Here is a 20,842-nt window from a genome sequence, read left to right on the forward strand (position 1 = left end):
TGAATTTAGAAGCCCATAGACAGATAAACCATTCAGTGATCTTCTGGGAAGCACTGATCATTTTCTAACAGTACAATAATCAAGTGAAAAACTCAGGAGAATTCGCCTCTTGGACTATTACAGATTTTTAAATATTGTTTGAATCTCAGAGTCTTTTTTCAGCTTAATTTAGCTATGCATTCAAAAAATATAACTTGTGACCAAGAAAATATTACCAGTAATTTCAAGAACAATTTTAACTATTTAGAGAATAGTTAAAATGAGCAGAAGTCATCATAAGTGGTTATTAATCACCTTCTGTAGGTTACTCAAAATCAATTTACATTCTTCTTCTTATTTGTACATGTCCCTATCAGCTGGTGGTAGCTTACATAAAACTAAGGCATAAAGCTGTTGCTATTATCTATCCATTGATTAATCATATAAGATATACTTACCAAGTCATCAAGACTTAAGACACTTTACCACAAAATAAGAGCTCCCTCACCAAAACTACATTTTCCTTACCTGAAAACCGACCAACATTTTACTTGTGCATGGAATGCCAACATATTAAAGCTGTGTATGAATTAATTCCAATCAATTGTTTTCACAGAATTTTAAAAATTGTCTTAATTGCAATTTTGTGAAAAAGACAGAAGATTTGAGGATTTTCCATATATTAAACCCATTTTCATCCAATAGAGCAGTGTGTTGCCTTGGCCTGCTCCTTTACTCACACTGATGTAACCTCCTTAGTAATTATGCCATGAGCAACATTTTTGTAAGAGACTTAAACCAACAGATAATAAACTCCTTCACTATCTAAAAGGAAGAAAACAACCTCTTGTGAATGGACATGTGGCTGTAAAAAGCTCAATTATCTGCACAAGACAAAGGACCACAAACTCCAGGCTGTAACTAGAACAGCCTTCAACAGTTTTGCTCAGTCTGTGGAAACAATTTGCATGACACAATCTGCCCTATAAAATCCACAGCCTTTCATATTGTTATAATAGCTTGAGTTCAAAGGAGTAGTGAAGAAAAAAAAAGATACCAAAAACCCCAAAATAAACTAGAAAGGAGCACTACTTTCTACCCACCCAAGAAAAATACATGAACACTGAATTGCAGCACATAAATCAAGTACCAGTTACAAAACAAAACTATCCAGTGCATTCTCCATCCCTTGTGATATGCTTGGGAGTGGAAGCATTTTAAAAGGGATGGCTGTGCTCTTCCAGCAGACAAACCTCATCTTCTCTGTTCTCCTGTAGCACAGGGCTGGGTATTCCCTCCCTGAAGAAGACACATGTAACAGCTGGGAGAGCAGCTGACTGTTTTCAAAACCTACCACATTTCATAAACAGACTTCTGTTTTTGTGAGATGTTTAGTGTGAACCAAGAAAAGCATAGGTAAACTAAGCTTCAGAAGACTCCTCTCTTTTTCTCTTTTTTCCTGCCAGGGTATGGCAGAAGTGAATGCCAACAGATTTAGAAGTGCTGGGGGTGCCTGTGTAACCCCTCTGCAAATCTGTGAAGCCCAGGTGAAATACGGGTCAAGCTACAGAGGGAGCATTTCAGAGACTACCAAAATGTCATTAAATTCATAGGGATTTCAGGGTTCCATCACCACACTGCACTCTATTTAATTACTGATGGGCAGCTATAACCACCAGCCTGAACAGCTTTGGTTTATTCGCTTCAGAATTCATTCTGGTTTCCTTTCAGCAATGAAAGGGAGCGTAGCATTTTCATGACAAGCCACGTGACATTCTACCACCCCACAATGGAAAATCCGCGTTCCTGCCTTCCAAACTGTAAATGCCACCAGACGTATTTAGATTTACTGACAACTGACCTGAGCACTGCTTCTGCTTCTGGCAGTGCTCCGCCATAGATCCAGGCTCTCTCCCAACTTTCTTTCACAAGCATTTTCTCATTTTCCCTAAACTGGGCTGTCAGATGCAACGTCCCTATCAGACAGTGTGGCAAACATCCCTTTTTATTTCCGAGCATTCGGCACTAATACAGCTGGCACTGCAGCCTGCAGCTTCTGATGTGACTCATCCCCTGATGACCACAGAACTTAACTGGGCTCCTAAAAATAGGGTGCAGGTAGGAGATCATCAGGGCTTTAAAGTATTTCCTACTCCAACCTACAGAAAGCAAGGGCAAAAAGTGTATATGCCTCTGAATTTAATATATGTTTCCATACCATGCATTTTTTACTGCATTTACTTGTAATACATTGTGACTACTTTCATTTCTCTTTTAATAGAGATGCTACCAGCTGACAGATTAGTAACAGAGTGCATTGTTAAGTGAGGAGTTTTACCCTTCTGGGAGAGGGACAATGTTATCAAAATAAAATAGACCTGAGCAGCCACAGAGCTTGTTAAACACACCCAAAGGAAGCATTTGCAAACAGACTTGAAAACAACTTACTGAGTTAATACTTCACATCGTTACTGTGTACTTTTGATTTCACTTTCTTTTTCACGGTTTCATTCAAACAGTATTTCCCCCAGAGCTGTCTTAAATCTTTCTCCTTTCTGCTTTCCAAAGTTTGGCTCTTGTCATAGTAATCTTTCCAAAGACAGGTCACCTCAAGTGTCTCTTTATCATCTGTTTGAAGTACCCAGAGTCAAACAAAAAATAAATCTGGTTCCTCCCTCCTCTGTCCCACAGCTGCCCACAATGTTCCCCCACAGTATGAGCACAGGGACTGTTACTACAGAATGCACTGAAGTGATACATGTGTGATCAGATCCTATGGCCACTCATCAAAATTTACTTCTGCATCTAAACTTCAAGGAGAGTTTGGTTCAGTTATAGAAATATTGTATCCATAACGTTGTTATGAAATTTCCATGGCATGCTAAACCCCAAGGAACTGTTGGCTCCATGTTCTCTACTGCATGCATGTGCACACAGACACAAACCATAAAAAACCCAACTGCAACTTCCAGATTTAAGACTTCTCAACATGGCCTCCTTTTGCATATGCATTATAACACAATCTTTAATTAACTTATCTAGTTCTTGCATGAGACCTCATTTCATTTAATGCCCAAAAGAAAGTATTTTAACTACCTGGTGAATTGTTTCAGACCTTGCTTTCCCCTCACTGCTCAAAGTGTAATTCCATACCTTACTTCCCATCCACTACTCAAGCCCTTCTCTCTGGGCAGACATTCATTACTCTCCAAGTTCTTCTGCGGTGCTCATCACTGTAGCATTTGCTAACTTAGCAAACACTAATTTATTTCCACAGCATATTTGTGAAGGAAAGGTATCATTAACCCCATCTCACAGACAGAGAACAATAGTACAGGGAGATTATCATCAAAGGTATGCAAGAATTGTAAGGCTGAAGCTTGAGATGCCTTATGGCTGGAATTTTAGACTACTGAAGCTTATGTAATCTCTGTATATACAAACCAAGCCTCCCTTGGCTACAGCAACTGGTGCCAGACATCTGCAAGTTCATGCTCTCCCCTGAAAATGAGGGATGAGCCCTGACAGGATTTGGTGCAGCCTCTGCCACACTAGCACTACAGCAAAAGTGATCAGATTCTTCAGTAAGGACTCTTTATTGAGAGGCCAAATGAAGGTCCTAGAAGCACGCTTAGTTCTGCTGCTTTTTAAATCTGGACTATGAGTCCTCAGAATGCTGATCTGTGCATCATTTCCTGGGTTTCAGAAGGTAACCAGAAAACCCTCTGAACACAATTAGTAGCATAGAGCTGCCTGGGTTATCAGTAGTGTGGTCATCATGGGCCCCAGTACTCAGTCACAACCCCTGTGCTTTTCTGCTGAAAAACATTACACAAAGTTGCCCAATAATTTTTGTACACAGATGAGTACCACCACATTTGTCTTACAGAAATAAGACAAACGGTAAACAGGTGTGTTTATACTCATGATGATGATTAATGACAGCTCCTGTCACACCCTGCTAACAAAACACAGCAATCATTCAATAAATGTTTATAATCTCGTCAGCAGGGGACTTATATTGTTTCTTTCTTCGTTCCATTAATTGTTTTAAGTCTTCCATTAAAACTGAAAGCCAATATTAAAACTGACACCTCAGTAGTTGCTACTACCTCTCTCTTTAATCTTAGTTCATAAAACCTGGTATTTCATTCACTTCATAATATCCAAGGGGAAAAAATAATCACATCACTACATATTCATGATGTAAACTGACAAAGCCATGATTAAAAGTAAGGACTCGCACATCATTTCGGGAAGTAGGAAGCCCAGATCTCTCTGAATTTCTTTTCTGAATGTGAGCATCTATATTCTAGACACACTAAAATATAAAAGGCTGACAAATTCTCTAAAACACTGAAATACAACCTTATACCAGCAGCCACTACAAGAAGAAGAAGACCTAGAAGGAGTAAATTTCCTCAGCAGGGACAATCAGAATCTTTAGTTATTCAGTAAAGAATAGAGCTGGAAAGTAAATGAAAGAAAAGTAGCACAGAAATTGTATGCTTGTGATTGCTAGCAGGAAGAAATGCTTCTACTTCATGCAAAGAATTATATAACTAAGGTCTCATTATTTCAGTGCCTTCAAATAAATAAGCTGTTTTCCCTCAAGTACTCCAAAGTAATGTTTTACTATCCATGCTCTGTGCTGCCCCAGGAGCCAAAGGGCCATTTGTAGAAGAGTCACAAAGGATCATTTAAAAAAGCAATCCTGTTACTAACAAACTTAAGACTGGCTGTTGCACAACAGTTTTAAGGAAAAAATAAAATTAGGCTTTTGTGGCCTGTTTCACAAATAATGAAAATGTTTCACCAAAACCAGCACACACCCACCTGGCAATAAGAGATTCATTGCTCCAGTCCTGCAGGGAATCCCACAGCCTCAGGTTTAGGTGCCACACTAACAGACTGTGTAGCTGGGTATCGCGCTACTGCAGCACAAGGAACAACAACTGATTTATTACATTCTAATTATATAAACAACATAATGCAGCTAAAGCTACTATTCAAACAGACTAAACATCTACAAACACAAGCCTTATCCCAAGACTTACATATATGCATATTTCTTATGGGTTTAAAAAACATAAATAATTTCATGGGAGGCTGGAGAGCTGCTAACAGTCATTTTTTTTACCTACTCCTACTAGCTTGCTTGTCTATAAAATGAGGATCATATGTAATTCTTCTCCTCCACTGTTCAGTTCCACTGGAAAGAGCACTTTCACTAGCAACCACGACAAGCAAGATGGTAGATAAATGGGATCATCTCCAAAACACACACATACCTCACCAGAAGTCAAGCCATTCTCTACAAGAGGATGGTTGTCATGAAATCTAAAACTGCACTAGATGCAATGATCAATTGTTTTTGAAAAAATCCAACAGTTTTTTAACTATTTTAACACCTATGTGTGTTGAAGAAGATGAAAAAGCAAGAGAAATAGCAGGTGGGTAGACCCTTATCTGACAATTGTGTGAATTTAATCAAAAATGGAAAATACGACTATTGTCACACGGGAAATCTTAGTGGCAGAAGCAGAGACATCATCACTTGCTACCACTTTTGTTTCATACAGAAAACCCTGAATGGGGAAGTTGACACCACCTGTCCCAGCAATAAAGCTTAAACACAGTAGTGTCCTTTATCACAGTGGCTGGCTTGCAAACTGACACGGGGTGGTAGCCCTGTGATGACAGAGTCTGTCTGGACATAGCCATCACACCCATGATGAATTTGAGGCACTGGGGCTATCCAGATCTCAGGAAAAGAGTGGAAAACATAAATACTTGTGTAAAACAGAAATAATCAAGATCTGCAATCTATTAATGAAAATCTCCAGATTCCAACAACCATAAAACAGTTTTTAAGATGAAGGAAATTAGAAGTTTAAATAAATTTTATTTATTTCTTTCAAATATTATTTTCATTGTGCTTTCAAAACCTGCAATATCCTCTACTCAGGTTAACAAGCCTTTTTTTCTTGTAGCCTTCAACAAATACTTTAGTTTCTATGCAAGCTGAGATTTTACTGTACTGACACTACAAGATCTGTGATAGGTGAAGAACAATCCCCACACACATGCATATCCAGTTAAACTGCAAACTAGCAACACACAATCATTGTAAAATAAAAAGCAATTGTCCTGCATTCCTCATCCTCAGGATCAATTAACATCTTTACATCTTGCGCAAGAGATACTCAATTACCTTGTCACCACATGACTCAAAAAATCATTAACTCTTCTGCAACCCCAATCAAATCTGTGAGATTGCTGCAAATAAGACCTATTTTTACCCATTTACAACATGGAGAAAATCTTGACAAGAGTGATGTTGCCACTGACCACATCATTAAGAAACCATTGGCATGTCACTCCCTTTTGTGTTTTGTCTTATGTATTTAATACAGCTTCAAAATCACCTCAGATATGAAATGCAAAGACATTTATTCCTAACATTTTGGCAGCTATGGTGAGGGAGTTTCTGCATCATAACATTGAGCTGTGTTGGAGAATAACGCTCAAGTGGAGTTTTTCTGCTAACACCATCCCGAGAAGCATATCAATATACAATTTTTAATTTTAATAATTCCCAGATTTCAGTCAACAAAGAGGACATTTTCAATTCTGAGTCATATAAAACCTTCAGTTTTTCCCTTTTTACCTTATTTAATAGGTAAATAGGAGTCAATTTAATAGGAGTCAAATACCTTCCCTTCACTTTCCAGTGATGACACAGGGAGGGAGAAGAGCAAATCAGTGGAAAGACCATCACACATATTTAGGGAACAAATTTAAAGAGGTTGATAGTCCTAAAATGAGGAACCAGATGATTCTAAACCAGAACTGTGAAATAATAAATAAATGGCATCAGAGAGGGAAATTATATATGACTTCACTGCAGATGTCGACTATGGCAGATTACTTTGTCTAACATATCAATGCTCTTGGTTGATATGTTAGACAACATATACTGGGCCTTGACAAAGGATAGAAGAAAGTTATTCATCACACCTTGGTGACTAAATGGAACATTTTAAGGTCAAGGCTAAAATCATGGGACCTTTCAGGTTAGTGGGTACTTACTAGCAGAATTCTTCAGACATTGTTTTTTGTGATCATTACTAAATATTGACATTGTCTCTACAAAGAAAGTAAAATCTTTATGCCAACAGACTATGCTGTGAACCATATTGAGAAGAACATCATAAGAAGAACCACCAATGAGAAAAAAAAGGTCTTTCAGGATATGGCTGACAGACACGAGAAATACCATAAATAAGGCAAAATTTAACAAGATGCATTTGTCCTCTAGACCTGCATGTTTCATGAAATCTGTGAAGTTCTAAAATTAGTTGAAAGAAACCCAAATTCTTCCAAGTATTTTAAAAAATAAAGACTTAGTGCTGAAATTATTTTAGGGTGTGTGAAGAAGTGTTTGTTTTTGTCAGAGGTGACCAAGTTGGGCTGGGTCCCAAAACCACACTCCCACTCAAGACTAGGCTGAAACTCAAAGGTCTTGGTACAACACACTGACTTCAGCAATTGGATTTATGTCATTTCTGGGAGCATTCCAGGAAGTTCTGCTACACAGCATTCCTATGGTTTGCAAACAGTCTTCGAAATAATGTAACAAGTGCCTTTTTCACGCAAAGCCTTGTTAGAAGGAACAGGTTGAATGGCAGTGCTCTAATGCTGCTCAAGATAAGTATGATGCTTTTTGAAGTCTTTTATGCAACAAGCACCAACTTGTCTCAGTAGGTTGGGTAGCAATTTCATCATCCATTATGTTCACACAGCAAAGTCTCATTGAAATGAGTATGATGTCTGCACTACTAATGTTAATATGTCAAATTATTACTTTGTTTTTTCTAGCATTACATAGCACAGATACTTCAGAAGGATAGGAGAGGTGGTGTTGCATGTCAAAATAAGGTCATCCATTAACTGAACACAAGTGGATGAAACATCCAAGAAAAAACATATCTGCCCCAGGAGCTGGGGTGTCTTTTTTTACATGGGGAGCTTTAGGCAGCATTGCACATTCCCTTCATCCAGCTGTGTCCCAGTATCACAGCTAATATGGTCTTCCATAGCCAAGCTTTGGAGGAGTAGACAGCATACTAAAACGTGGAAGTGACAATATCCCAGTATCCAGGCACAGCTGAGCTGAGGACAAACTAAAGTCACCTTTTTCCTGTGATTCCCAGAGGCCTATTCTGTTTTTAACTTTGTCTTTGTTTGATCCTGTTATTCTAATGCAGTTTCTGCATTTTCCCATTAATTCCGCCTCTCTGTACAACACTCTATTACAAATGGGGGAAGAAGAGAGAATAACAAGCTCATAAAGTTATTGTCTCAGACAATCTTCAAATGTACTGGCTAATTGGATATATAACTCAAAAATAATGATGGAGAAGGGATGCCTAACAACACAGCGAAAGGAAACTAAATCTAAAAAAGCTCCAGCTCTGTTCAGTTGAATGAACAATAGGCATTTAAGTTCATTAGCTTTGATATTCTAAAAATCGTAGCAATAAATACAATCTTTCCTGCAAGCACACATTTCTTCTAAGCAAATGACTGCAGAAGGAATGGCTATTAAAAGCTCTGCAATTACTCTAAATTTGTACTGTAAACAGTGTAACACCAGGCCATAATTAAATTAAATATGAAACATTTCATTGTCCCAAACACATGAAATTCAATTTGACGAGTGCATTTGTAGTAGCATCAGCAGCATCTTTTCAGATTTTACACATTGCTTTAAGTAACTACCTCACCTTCCCAACCAAGACACTGACACATAAAGCACGTGGAAAGACCAGACAAAAGCACTGGAGGAGGAGTTGTGCTTGAGATGGTATCTTTATAAAGACTGCATGGCTCAAATCTCCTGGGACTGTTTGTTTTAAGTAACTGTGAGAAGTAGCTAACTCCTTGTGCATCCAGCTCTATAGGGCTGTGTGCTATTTTGAGTTCAATTCAATCTGAGTACTTGAACACTGTTGTAAACATCACTTCAAAATCTGACACACATTTTATCCAGTCTGAAATACTTCTGACCTCCACAAGCTGAAGTACATACTATTATTTCCTAAGTAGAGTAAAAGAAAAAACCTATTTGGCTCAATCCTAGTGTCATACATTAAGTTAGGAGTTAATAATTTATTAATCATCAGTCAAGAAATCCTTATTACATTTGACAGTTTTTGGAGGGGCTTTGCTTTGTTCTTTAAAGGACCTTCAACAACAACAATCAACTAGGGAAATATTTTGACATACAGCTTTGACATGCTCTTTTGATTTACATATTAAAGCAAGGAGAAGTTACATGTTTTCACTAACATATATCACTTTCAAATTTTTCAGTGCTAAACAGATTTAAATTTTTTTGTTCTTGTGTATTAGATTTTGTGCAGCAAACTTCATGTCACTATGTTACCCATTATTACTGCATTGCCGCCCAAATAGGTGTTTTCTTGCAAGAACTCCCTCTTAACAACATATAAAAGTTATATAGTTTAATATTATCAGCACAATAAGTTTTCTTAAAAATGGAAAGCAAACAAAACTGCATCAAGAAGAAGCCCAGTAAACAACCAAGCACCCTACATTAATTGTCTTCAGGAAATAGGCAAGCATGGCGCACTGGGAGAAAGCCAATAACAACAACTCTTGTTTCCTAATTTTCCACAAGATAGCACTTCTCAGGTGCTGAAAGGCACAATGGCATTTATCATTCTATCTTAGAACAAATGTAAGGTTCTTATGATTTATTTCAGCTAAGTGGAAATGAAGAAAAAAAGATACTGACAATCACTCACATGGTACAGAACAACAAAAAAGTGCATCGAACTTCAGCAGCTCAACAAGGCACAGCTTCACTGCAAAGGTCCCAAACCAGTGGCCAAACCAGCAGAAACAGGCAATTTCTGCTCATGGCTGAATTATACTCATACTGCCACGACCTCGCCCTGACAGTGCAGCATAAGACCCCAGGTAGGGGCTGTGTGTGGCTTCCCTCCTTCCCACCCTGCCTGTGGGCACCTCCTCTTCACCAGAAGACCACAGCAGACCGGCAGCTCTGAAACCTGACAGGCACAGCGGACAAACTCTAAGAAGCTGCAGTGTCCAGCATATAGTTTGCACAAGGATTTCTGAGCAGGTGGTTTATTTTGGTTTTGACAGAGCTACTGAGTACCATCACGTGAGTGCCAGCAAAAAAAATCCCCACTTAATTCTCCAGAAGTGGTCCTGGACCTGCAGCGAGGAACCAGCCCACTCAATTTACTCACTACTGAAAAGACCAGGTCACAGCAGAGGCTTAGTAAACTGACTCTCCCTCAATACCAAACATTATTCATCAACTTCAACTACAAATGAATGCTCGCTGACTCTGTAGTGCTTTAAAAATATCCACACAGCCTTCCAAAGGCACTCTACAAGGGCAACCGCCACCCTACTTGCTTCTCAACACAGTGTTTTAACAAAAGGTTTCCAGCAGTCAGACTAGATTAACTGCATCTGAAATCTCACCAGGTCTCTGCAGACAGACCCTCTTTACTTTGAGAGCTTCTGTGCCACTTCAGATGCTTTGTATTGTTCATCAGCAGCAGAGCCAGAAAGAGGTCTCACAGGAACTGATTTTTAATACATACATGAGACTCAGGTCCTAGCAAAAGAGGAATACTGCTTGCATTTTTGGAGTTTAAACATCTTAAGAACATAACATTTATCACAGCCAAAGGAAAATGAAGTTATGCAAAATACTTACTTCGAAAATGTTCTGAGGCATAATAGTAGACATCCTCATAGCCCTCGTGGTAATCCTCCTCTGGTCGGTACTTTTTGCCTTTTCTTCTTCTTGATCTTCTGATCTGCCTGACAAAGCCCAAGAAGCGCTCCATCTCTGTCCTCACTCACAGCCCCAGCCGGCAGACCCCTTCGCCCTCTGCTTCACAAAGAGCTGTCCCAGCATGAATCACCCACGAGCGCCGGAGCAGAGCTGCAGCTCCCACCAGCCGCCCTGCTATCATTAAACAACCCCTCCCTTATCTCAGCTGTGACTAGGAAGCATATTGTTTTCCCTTTTTTTTCTTAAAAAAAGGTACACACAGACACGCTTTATCAAATCTACTGACTGGAATATTTCAACCTGAAAATAAATAAAGGAGGAAAGCATTGAAGCAAAAGGCGAATTTCAGGATTTCAAGCTGTTATTAAGCAGCAGGGGACAAAGTTGAAGAGACCTGCTAGCTAGCAAAGGGAAGCCCAGCACTGAGAGCTCCCTATCCTGTGTCTCCATCATTTGAAGAGGGGCTGGGAGGCGGGGATAGATGTTAGTCAATGGACTGAACCATATCTCACGGCAAAACAGGTTTCCATTCACCAGTTAAATAGTGCCTTCATATCTACCCAGGCAAAGGCTCAGGAGCACATTTGATTTCATTTGTTATAAGAACAGGAAACACCCCAATCCATTTCTGGCATCTCATACACTGTATGAATAAATAGCAAAGTGGTTTAATCCATACACACAGCCCACTCAGCGGCAAGTGTGCACCGAATGTGTTAATTGGAGCAGCAGGGAGACAGCTCGGCAGCTGTTAAAAAATGACACATATACCCACTGGGCATTAGTGTATTCTAATCACTGCTAGATCTAAACATTAAAAGGCACTCCAGACAGGTCTCCTACAGAGCTGGCCAGGGTATATTGCAATAGGCAAACAAAGGAAGCGACATCACCAGCACACTATGACAATACTCATTTCAAATCCCAGCAGAGTTCAAAAAACTTTAAAATTAAGGTGCGGCAGAATATCCTTTGCACAGGGTGAGAGAAGCAGAAAGCCTGAGAAGGCGCTGGCTCTCTTCTCTTGCTGAAACCCACATGCATTCCCTAAGATACGGCTGGAATTTCATCCGTGTTTTTGATGAAGTTTCCCTCCTGCAAAAAAACAAAAGCAGTGACTGCTTGAATCCTATCACACTGACATCTGTCAGGGGCTTTTCATTGTAATCACGTTTCCTGCAAGTCCAGGGAAGTCTCTAGTCCAGCAGGACTTCTCCTGTCTGCTGGCACAAGTCATAGATCAAGCAGTCACCTCAGTCAAACTATGTGCTGAACATGGCCTTGCATCCAGGCTCCCAAGAGATACCATTCTGCACTCAGGAGCATAAAGAAATCAGAAAGTCTTCCTGTAAAACAGATTTTACAGGTTCATCGTCTGTAAAAGGAAGAGCATTCAGAGCAGGGATTAGTTTCTGGTGATGCAGACATTGCAGTGAGTCATTCTGCAAGTGTTAACCAGGGCAATGTTTTCGAAAGAAGAAAAGAAGAAGTAAAGCAAAAACCAGGATTGTAACTTACCAATTCTGTTTCAAAAGAAGTATGCAGAGATTAATCAGCATTAAATTGGGATTTTCTAGTTTTGAAACGTGAAAATTATAAACAGAGGTCAGCTAGACCTGATACATGAGGATCCTAAAACACACACTCACATACTCTGAAAGATGGAACTGGAATTCTTTTGGGCTTGTTCCAGTTTTCCAGGTATTTTAAACAATATTGTCATAAACCCACACTCATGTTATCCATAAAAGCTCAAAAATCCCTGGCTGCTCCTGCCAAGCTCCCCACAGGAATACAGACTTACCCTCCTTGACCTCACCAGCCCTGCTTTCCTGTTGTGAAAATGCAGTGGCTGTCGCTAGCTGATGAACACCCCTAGGGCACCACCAGAACTATTTTTAGTGAAACTTCTATAAAGGAGGTTGTGTTTCATTACAAGTCTCTTTTTATCACACAGCTTTTAAATTTCAAATGGTAAAGACCTTAGAGGAGTATTACAGGCATATTACCAAAATTTAAAGAGCCAATAAATTTTCACCTATGGACTTTAGGAAGGGATCACTGTATGTTTTGAAGGCTTCGACTTGCATCTCTTCTGCACTCTGCCACCAAGCAGCAAAAACATTACTGTCATGAAACATGAAAACCAAAGATGTAGCCTACAGCAGAGGCAGGAATCGCTCTTTTCAGAGAGGGAAATGTTGGTTTGTTGCTCCAGTTGAGGACTCTCCCCAACAGATGTGGAAAAGTTATTTTGTAGGTGTCAGAAACAGTCAAGTCAGGATTCTTGCAGCCATCACTGCTCCATGAAGTTAAATTCTTAAGTTCAATTAAAAATTACAAAGCTTCTTACACAGGAGAAAATGTAAAACTTTCTGGCTTTTTAACTGTCTTCTAAATGGAAGCTGAAAACTGGACTAAGCAGACACCCTTGGCTTTTACTAAGTAAATACAACCTTTCCCAGTGCCTCTGTTGCTCAACATGCTGCAGCAGAAGCAGCTTCCCTAGTCCTCAGTACACCCCAGGGAGACTTTAGGCCTTTCCACAACAAGACAAATACAGCAAATAAGCAGAAAAAGGAGCAACCAAATAATCTGAAGTAGCAGCATAAGGAGAAGGTGCAGGACATCAACTGCCTGACCACTGTCTAGAGAGAACTGATGTAAGATTGGGCAAATTTTGAGCTTTGGAAAGTACATTACTACCTTGTGCACTGGACTACTCCTTCTCTCTCATGCTCATAAGGTGCATAACACAGCTATATGGCTGCTATAGTAAAGCAAAAAATAATGCACCAAAAGGTATTACTGGCCAGTGCTCACGGTAACAATTCCCACCTATGCTGTGTGTAAAGTATGAAGGGGTTGCAGGGGAGCACAAGCTCCCCTCAGATAGCAGAGGGGTCTCAAGCTCTGCTGCAATTCGCACTATCCCCCCACCTACTACTCTCTACACAGACCAGGCTCCATCTCCTATGCTAAAGACGCAGAAGCACGCCTGCAGTTTCTAACACATGAGCTGACAATCCTGCCAGCATGTAAATCATACACCCAATTCCTTTTACATGAATGCAAACAGCAGACATATATAATTTCAGAATTTTTACATATTTTTTAAGAAAACGTAGAGCAAGCTAAGCTTTTGATTGGATTTTCTCTGACCTAAAATACTGTGGTATTCGAGGCAATTTAAAGAGAAGGCAATACATTAACTAAGGACATTGTTGTTATATATTAATATGAGTCAGAGCATTAAGTGCTTTACTATACTACTAAGATTTCTCAACAAAACATTTGTTTCATATGCATTACATACCACTGCTACTGTTTGCTGAAAATACTAGAGACATTCATTAGCTACTCCTCATGCCATACCTGTAAATATTTTATCATAGTCCTACTTTCAAAGGTATACACAGAGAATTCAGTTTCATAAACACAGTAGTCAGAAAAAAACCCCAAATAAACAGCTTAACTACTGCTTCCCCCATTGCTCAGGATTCATCCTTCTACAGCTTCTCATGAAGAAGAACTCATTTCTTAATGAACATGAACATGGTTCTGCAACCTTCTACTTGAAATAAAAAAAGCAGAAACCAATAGAGGCATACAGCACTTTCAGAAAGGTATATTGATTGTACCGGACAAGCAGACAAAGAAACAAACACTGGTTTTCAAATTTTTAAAATGCAAAACATCAGAGATGACAAAGAGTTTCATCCTTAATGACAAAGAGAATAGGATAATTATGCCCAGAGGGCATAAAATTAGATGTTAGTTTATATTCTGAAGCTGTCTTTGAACTAGAATTTGGAGAATCAATTTTCTGGTGTTTTAATGCCACAACAGAAAGTTGCAATGTAAATATGTCTGAAGCTCTTTGGCTCATCCTTTCTGCCTACTCCAATCAAAGCAAGCATTCTGTTGTAATTTCCAAGGGGACTCCTTAGAAGAAGCAAGGATTGTCGTGCTGTTTCCAGCATGATTGGCATAACAAAAATTTTGCCAAGCGTCACCGATTAGATAATATTTACATACTCCATTCTGATAATTAATTTGTTTAAGTTAAGGAGAAGCTCCATCAAACTGTAACACTCATAGTGACTTACTGGAAAAGACCTCATAGCAATAATAAAATACATAAATAAGACAGTCCTTTTTGAAAAGTTGAGCTGAAGCATAAATGCTTTTGCAGCCATGGATAATTTTCTAGAATTTAGATGTCAGCATTTAAGGTTTAACTTGTCTTTATACAGTACCCAGAGCAAAGATTAGGTTTCTCATAATGTAAAATATCTGCATTTAACATCTTATTTGCACAAAAATAGCTACACAGTTATCAAGGTAAACTTTCACAAGTGACATACTTATTTTCTACAGTACTTTTCCCAGTATTTGGGAAAAGCAGCAGGAAAAACATCTTGGTATCCAAGGATAAACCACTAAGGTAGTAAATATTTAACAAGTATTTCCATTTGAGTGGACTTGCAAACATGATGCTTTGAAACCAGAGCCTGTATATGAAGCAAGATTCTCTAATGTGTTGCATCATAAACACAGAATGGAATGGGCACCAAATAATAACACTGGGACAGGTATTTTGCACCCTGTTAATCAGTATGTTTCAGTGTTTAAAAGAAGAATAGATGAACCCTCCTACCCTCCTGTATCTCCCTCTGCTTCTCTGGGCAGCCCCTAAAAGTCTTCTGCTGGGGGTAAGAATGCCTCTCATTGGGAGACAACCATGTAAGAGAGTACACAATGGCAGTTGCAGAAATCTACCTGCTTCAGGTTACTCTTGTGGCAAACCCCCCAAGAATTATACATGGACAATACAAAAATTAGGATTAATATAAACAGCTCTTGGAGGCTGGCTGACTAGAGGGAACAGATTTTTCTCACCTCCCTCAAACCTGTAAGCATAAAGGTACAGCAAACCTCAAAGGGAAGAAACAATAGTTTCTTCTCTCATTCTCCTTTAACTGAGGGATGTCTTTGATAACCTGCTGTCATTGTTTTTGAAGACCAGCAATAACTAACAAAGGAACTATTCCCTTTATTTATCGTACAGTATCATCTTGTCTGACTTTCTAGATTTCAAGTGATGTTTGTTCACACACAACAATTGCTCATGTCAAGGTTGCAATTTTCCACTCTTTGCCCTAAATATCTTGGTGCAAAATGTGAGCTTATCAATTTGAAAATTATAAAATGCCTGTAATCAACAATCTATTACACTCTGTAAGAACATATGGCCCATATATTCAGAAGCAGTACTGTGCTCAAAGCCAACATTGTGTGTGAGGAGTACCTAGCAGCAGCTCAACACCCCCTGCAGTGCCACTTCCCCACCCAAAACTCCTCTGCCAAGCCAGATTCTGAACACAAGTTTTGTTCTCTTCCTAAAGACATCTGAAAAGAGCATTGAAGGCATGAGACATACTAAATATTATACTGCATATCTCTCCCATTTGACAGTTTATATACACGCAGGATAACCAGTGCACTATCTCTAGAATGTTGCTGCAGGAGAATGGTGATAAAATACTGCTGATCTGTACTGCTATTTTTAAGATCTTAGACTTGTTATACACTGTTAAAATACCACTTTGCTCTGATTTTAATGCATTACATTCAGTTTCACAAGTCATACATTCTTGTTATTAATTACTCACTCAGAATCATAGACCATTTTTGTCCTCTGCTCCTAAATTAATTGCAAGATTTGAGAGCTGGAGTTCAGCTTTTGCGTCACCTAATTGTAAATTAAATTAACTGCCAAATATTTTTCCTTTTCCCTCTTTTTTCCTTTTGTGTTTTTTTGTAAGTGAACACACATTTCAATATTTTGAAATAAATAAAACAAAGAACTCGAGTTCTTTATTGTATTTTATCATATACGTTATTTTGTATTAACATCCCAGTGGTTTTGCTTTTTTGCAAAATTTTCTCACATAAAAGTGTGCTCAAAAATGTGTGCCAACAGAGGGATGAGAGTTAAATAGAATACAAAGGACAGAGAAATAGGGAACTTTCATTTAGAGGGAATTGGGGGACTGCTTGTGTGTACAATACAAGAATGCTGCCTCTGGAATATGGAGAATGACGAGAAATCTTTGTGGCGCTGTTTTGAAAGGGTCACTTGTCAAGTTGAATTTCATGCAGAATTTATGCTTCAGGGGAAAAAACACTTTTTTTCCCCCCTTCAATTCAGCTAAAGCCATTTGCATACATTCTATTTTTTTCTTGTCTTTTTAGCCTATTTGGCTTTAAGTAAGTGGCAGATTAGACTATACAAATATGCACTAACAAGTGCTAACCTTACCACCACCAAGGAAATACTGCTCAGGTAAAATTAAGTACAAAAAAGAGTTTGAATTGCCTTAATATTTTGTGACACCAATAATCATTCTACAAGCTAAGCAGAGGACTATTCCAACCATATGTAAAACCCCTTTAGGGTTGAAGCAGTAGACTGAAATTTTAAAATACTAAAACTAGAACACAGTTCTTTGGAAAGTCTGAATTAAAGGTGTTTTCATCTTTCTAAAGAAACATAGCAAATGGCCAGAGGGAACACTACCAAGATTTTGCATCACATGTCTGCTTTATGCAGAAAGGATATCTCAAGTCAACTATAAAATACATATGAAGAAGTGGTTTAGAATATGGATATGGTTTTTAGTCATTCCTGAGTAAAAAAAACATTATATTTCTCTAATTTTCAATTCTTCAACAACTGCACATTTCAACACTAACAATAATTGATATGCACATAGATCACTGAAAAGAATTAATAATTAATTTATGAAATTACAGTTGGACAGAACAAAAATACCTAGCTAATACATTAAATGAAGTTCTTAAAACAAAAGCATCAAAGTATTTTATTAGGCTGCAGACCACAGGAGCTATAGCGTGCCATCAAACAAGGTTGCAGAAGGTGGGATTTCACAGTTAATTGACAGTGGAAGACCTCTTTGAATATGCTATGTGAGATTTAAGGTAAATCATGGGAGAATCAACCATTCAACATCGCTTTACATGTAAGAGTTCATGTAAGAGACTTTCTGCTGTGTTCCCCCTCTTCTATTACCAATAGTTAATTGTGAAGAGAGTAAAAACCTTGTTATGCTTCATTATTGAAAACATCCACCAGCCATATATTTTGCACTTCTCTAATAAACCAATTACTGCAACAAGAAACTTCTGTAATTTGTTTAATAAACTGAAAGAGCAGTTAGAAGTAATAGAAAATGGGCAACAGGAAAGAAATCTGAAGGGAAAAATACAAAAAAATCTGGAGGCAACTATGAAATTGAAGTAATGGAAAAGCACTTCTGGGGAAAAAAAACACAGGCATACAGGAAGCTGAGCTGTATCCTGAGCTCCATATTCTATCAGGGTCAAGATGCAGTACATAAATAGAAAGATTTTATGACAAGAAGAAAATTCTGCTTAACTGTCAAAAAAAGACTACTACAGAGAAATTCTTCATTATGATCACATGAATTTACAATAAAAGACTATGTAAATATATATGCAAATTAAACCATCCATCTGGACTCCACTGCCCTAGAGGCACAGGCCAACATGATGGCAATGAAGAATCCAGTTGTTCAGATGGATTAACCCTTCTCCTTCTCTCTCAATACCTTCCAACATCCAGTTTTAAGTAATTCCTGTTGCCTTTATACAGCCTGACACTGCAAAGCATACGAAGTAAAAAGAGCAGTAAAAAGATTTGAAAGGCAAAAAGGACAACTTCACATGTAACCTCGCAGTAATGAGACCCAAGTACATGTCCACAGAACTGAAGGATGGAGGTTTCCATCCACCAGCTCTCAGTAGCAAGGCCCATTGAACATTAGTGTGGTACTTCATCTCTCACGCCAAACAGCAGTTTGGGAAATGAGGTTTCATTTACCTTCTGTCCCCATTCCAAGGGCACAGAACAGGTTCTGCTGTTCAGTTTGTAATTTGTTTCCTAGTTCAAGTCCACCTTTTTCCATCTAGGGGAAAAGAAAAAGGAAAAATTAAACAAAAAAATTGAGAAAATCTGCTAAATGCTGCTGCTAAGATGTTAACAAAGGAAATACAGACAAAGCAAATGCGCAGACTTCAAAATTGTCTGCTCCGTCCTCCATGAGAACAGCATTCCTGTGTTTGAATGTTAAGAGGCACACCAAAGGTTGGGAACAAAAGCATCACATCCCGAGCTTCTGAATCTCATTTACTTCTGCTATACAGTTTGACATTTTCTGCTGTAAATTCACTCTTACAATAACAACTTTGCCATATAAAATTGTGAGGCTGAATATAATCACTTGTCTTGGTATACAGGTTATAATGTGGGAATTCACAACTCCTGGAGTTTTTGTACTGTATGATGTATTTAGTCACGTGACTAAAAATGTGCATATCAATAAATACATAGCATTCCTCTTTGCTAATTACTAAAGTCACCAAAACTGAATATACTGCTCAAAGAGCAAATTCCCTATTTCATAACACATACATGAAGTGCCAGAGCTTGTAGTTAATCATCTCAAGACTCAAGAGACCAAGATACTGAGAGACTTCAGTTTCACCCACACCAACAAAATGATAAAAGAAAATACTAAGGAAATTTTACACCAGACCAATTAAATCATTATCAGTTAGTGTGCAAAGCTGACACAGCTAAAACTTCACAATCCCAAAGAATTTCAAAACTATTGCAGACATTCCAAGAAACCTTTTACGTCTGTTAGATGCTCAGAAGACATCTATAGTTCTAAAAGATGCAAATTCAGACAGGATGTGTATTTTACAAACTGACTTGTTAATTACTGATATTTGGATTACCTTACCATTAACATTTTCCTCAGCAGGACTAAAGTAATTCTGTAGACATGCTCATGTATTCTCCGTGGTTTTATACAATTTTGTGCAGAGCATCATGTGGTATTGACTGATGATTAAGATTCCTTAATAACCTATTCTGCAATTCTTCTTTCTCCTTCAAAATATTCCCTTAGGTCTGAATTCAAGCCTTTTAAAAAGGTGTCTTAGGTATTTACAACTGACCATCCTAATCTCTACTCTTATTGTCTTTTCTGCAAATTGCTTCATGCACTACTTATTCAGGTATAGATGACACAATTTTTGTGCTGCTATGGTACAGGATGTCAATCTAGAAATCTTTTAAGAGTTTAACCTCACTCACTGTCCCACTGAGCTGAACATGAAGCCTGGTGGTAGCAAGGACTAGGATAATGAGCAGCTGCTGCATCAGATGCCCCCAGCTGTGGCAGTATTGCCACATCCCAACTTCAGATGCAGTCATGCCACAAGTTTTGTTTTGCTTAAGAAATACATTTTTAAAAATTTTTGTCGCACTTATTTGAAGAAGAAAAGTTTACAAAGTGAACTTTCCTGCTGGGCCTAAAGATCAGATCCTGGAAGCCAAGAGTGATAACTTGACACTTCATTTTCCAAGAAGCCTAAACAACCACAATAAATTTACAAATGTAGACATGCTGCACTGTTAAATTTCATTTCACGCTTAGTAAGCAAACATTATCAAACTGTAAGTACTGTCATCCTCTGTCTTTTTAGTTAGGAATCTTGTAGCCAATAAAGGTGTGACCTTGAAATATTCCACAGATGGATGAAGTCACTTTGCTAGTCCCTTTGTTACACATTTTGCAGAATTGCAAAGTTAGGTCACATTTACTGTAACTTCACTTTACAAACTGCTGTATCATTAAGAGTCACTAAAAGCGCATTAACTAACCATGTATCAGAACTGTCATGAAAAATTCCATTTTGAAATTAAAAATGCTGAGACAATGCAGAATCTAATTTTCTAAATATATATATAGTACTCCTATTTTTACTCCTGTTTTTACTGCAAAAACATACTGCCTGTATGCTATTTTTCTAAAACACTGTAAAAACCAAAAGTTTTATGCTTAGGAAGCCAGTGAAAATATATGTCCATGTGTGAGAGGATGA

At 38.3% G+C, this 20,842-nt stretch overlaps 1 protein-coding gene across 15 annotated transcripts in view; it reads right to left on the bottom strand.

Moving 5' to 3' along the window:
• Positions 1-20,842, bottom strand: part of GRIP1 (glutamate receptor interacting protein 1) — a 328,821-nt gene that overhangs the window by 200,980 nt on the left and 106,999 nt on the right. For 2 of the 15 annotated variants that reach the window (XM_030259178.4, XM_012569045.5), the window contains exon 1: positions 10,763-11,916. The exons of 7 other annotated variants lie outside the window; for them this stretch is intronic. In XM_030259178.4, the coding sequence (XP_030115038.3) occupies positions 10,763-10,895 (133 nt within the window). In that variant the 5' untranslated portion in view covers positions 10,896-11,916. Of the gene's footprint in view, positions 1-10,762; positions 11,921-20,842 lie in introns of those variants that run through there. 6 more of the 15 variants (XM_012569044.5, XM_012569043.5, XM_030259152.4 and 3 more) reach the window with 4 other exon arrangements.

The sequence above is a fragment of the Taeniopygia guttata genome, chromosome 1A (genome assembly GCF_048771995.1).
Source record: "Taeniopygia guttata chromosome 1A, bTaeGut7.mat, whole genome shotgun sequence".
In the NCBI taxonomy this organism is placed as follows: domain Eukaryota; kingdom Metazoa; phylum Chordata; class Aves; order Passeriformes; family Estrildidae; genus Taeniopygia; species Taeniopygia guttata.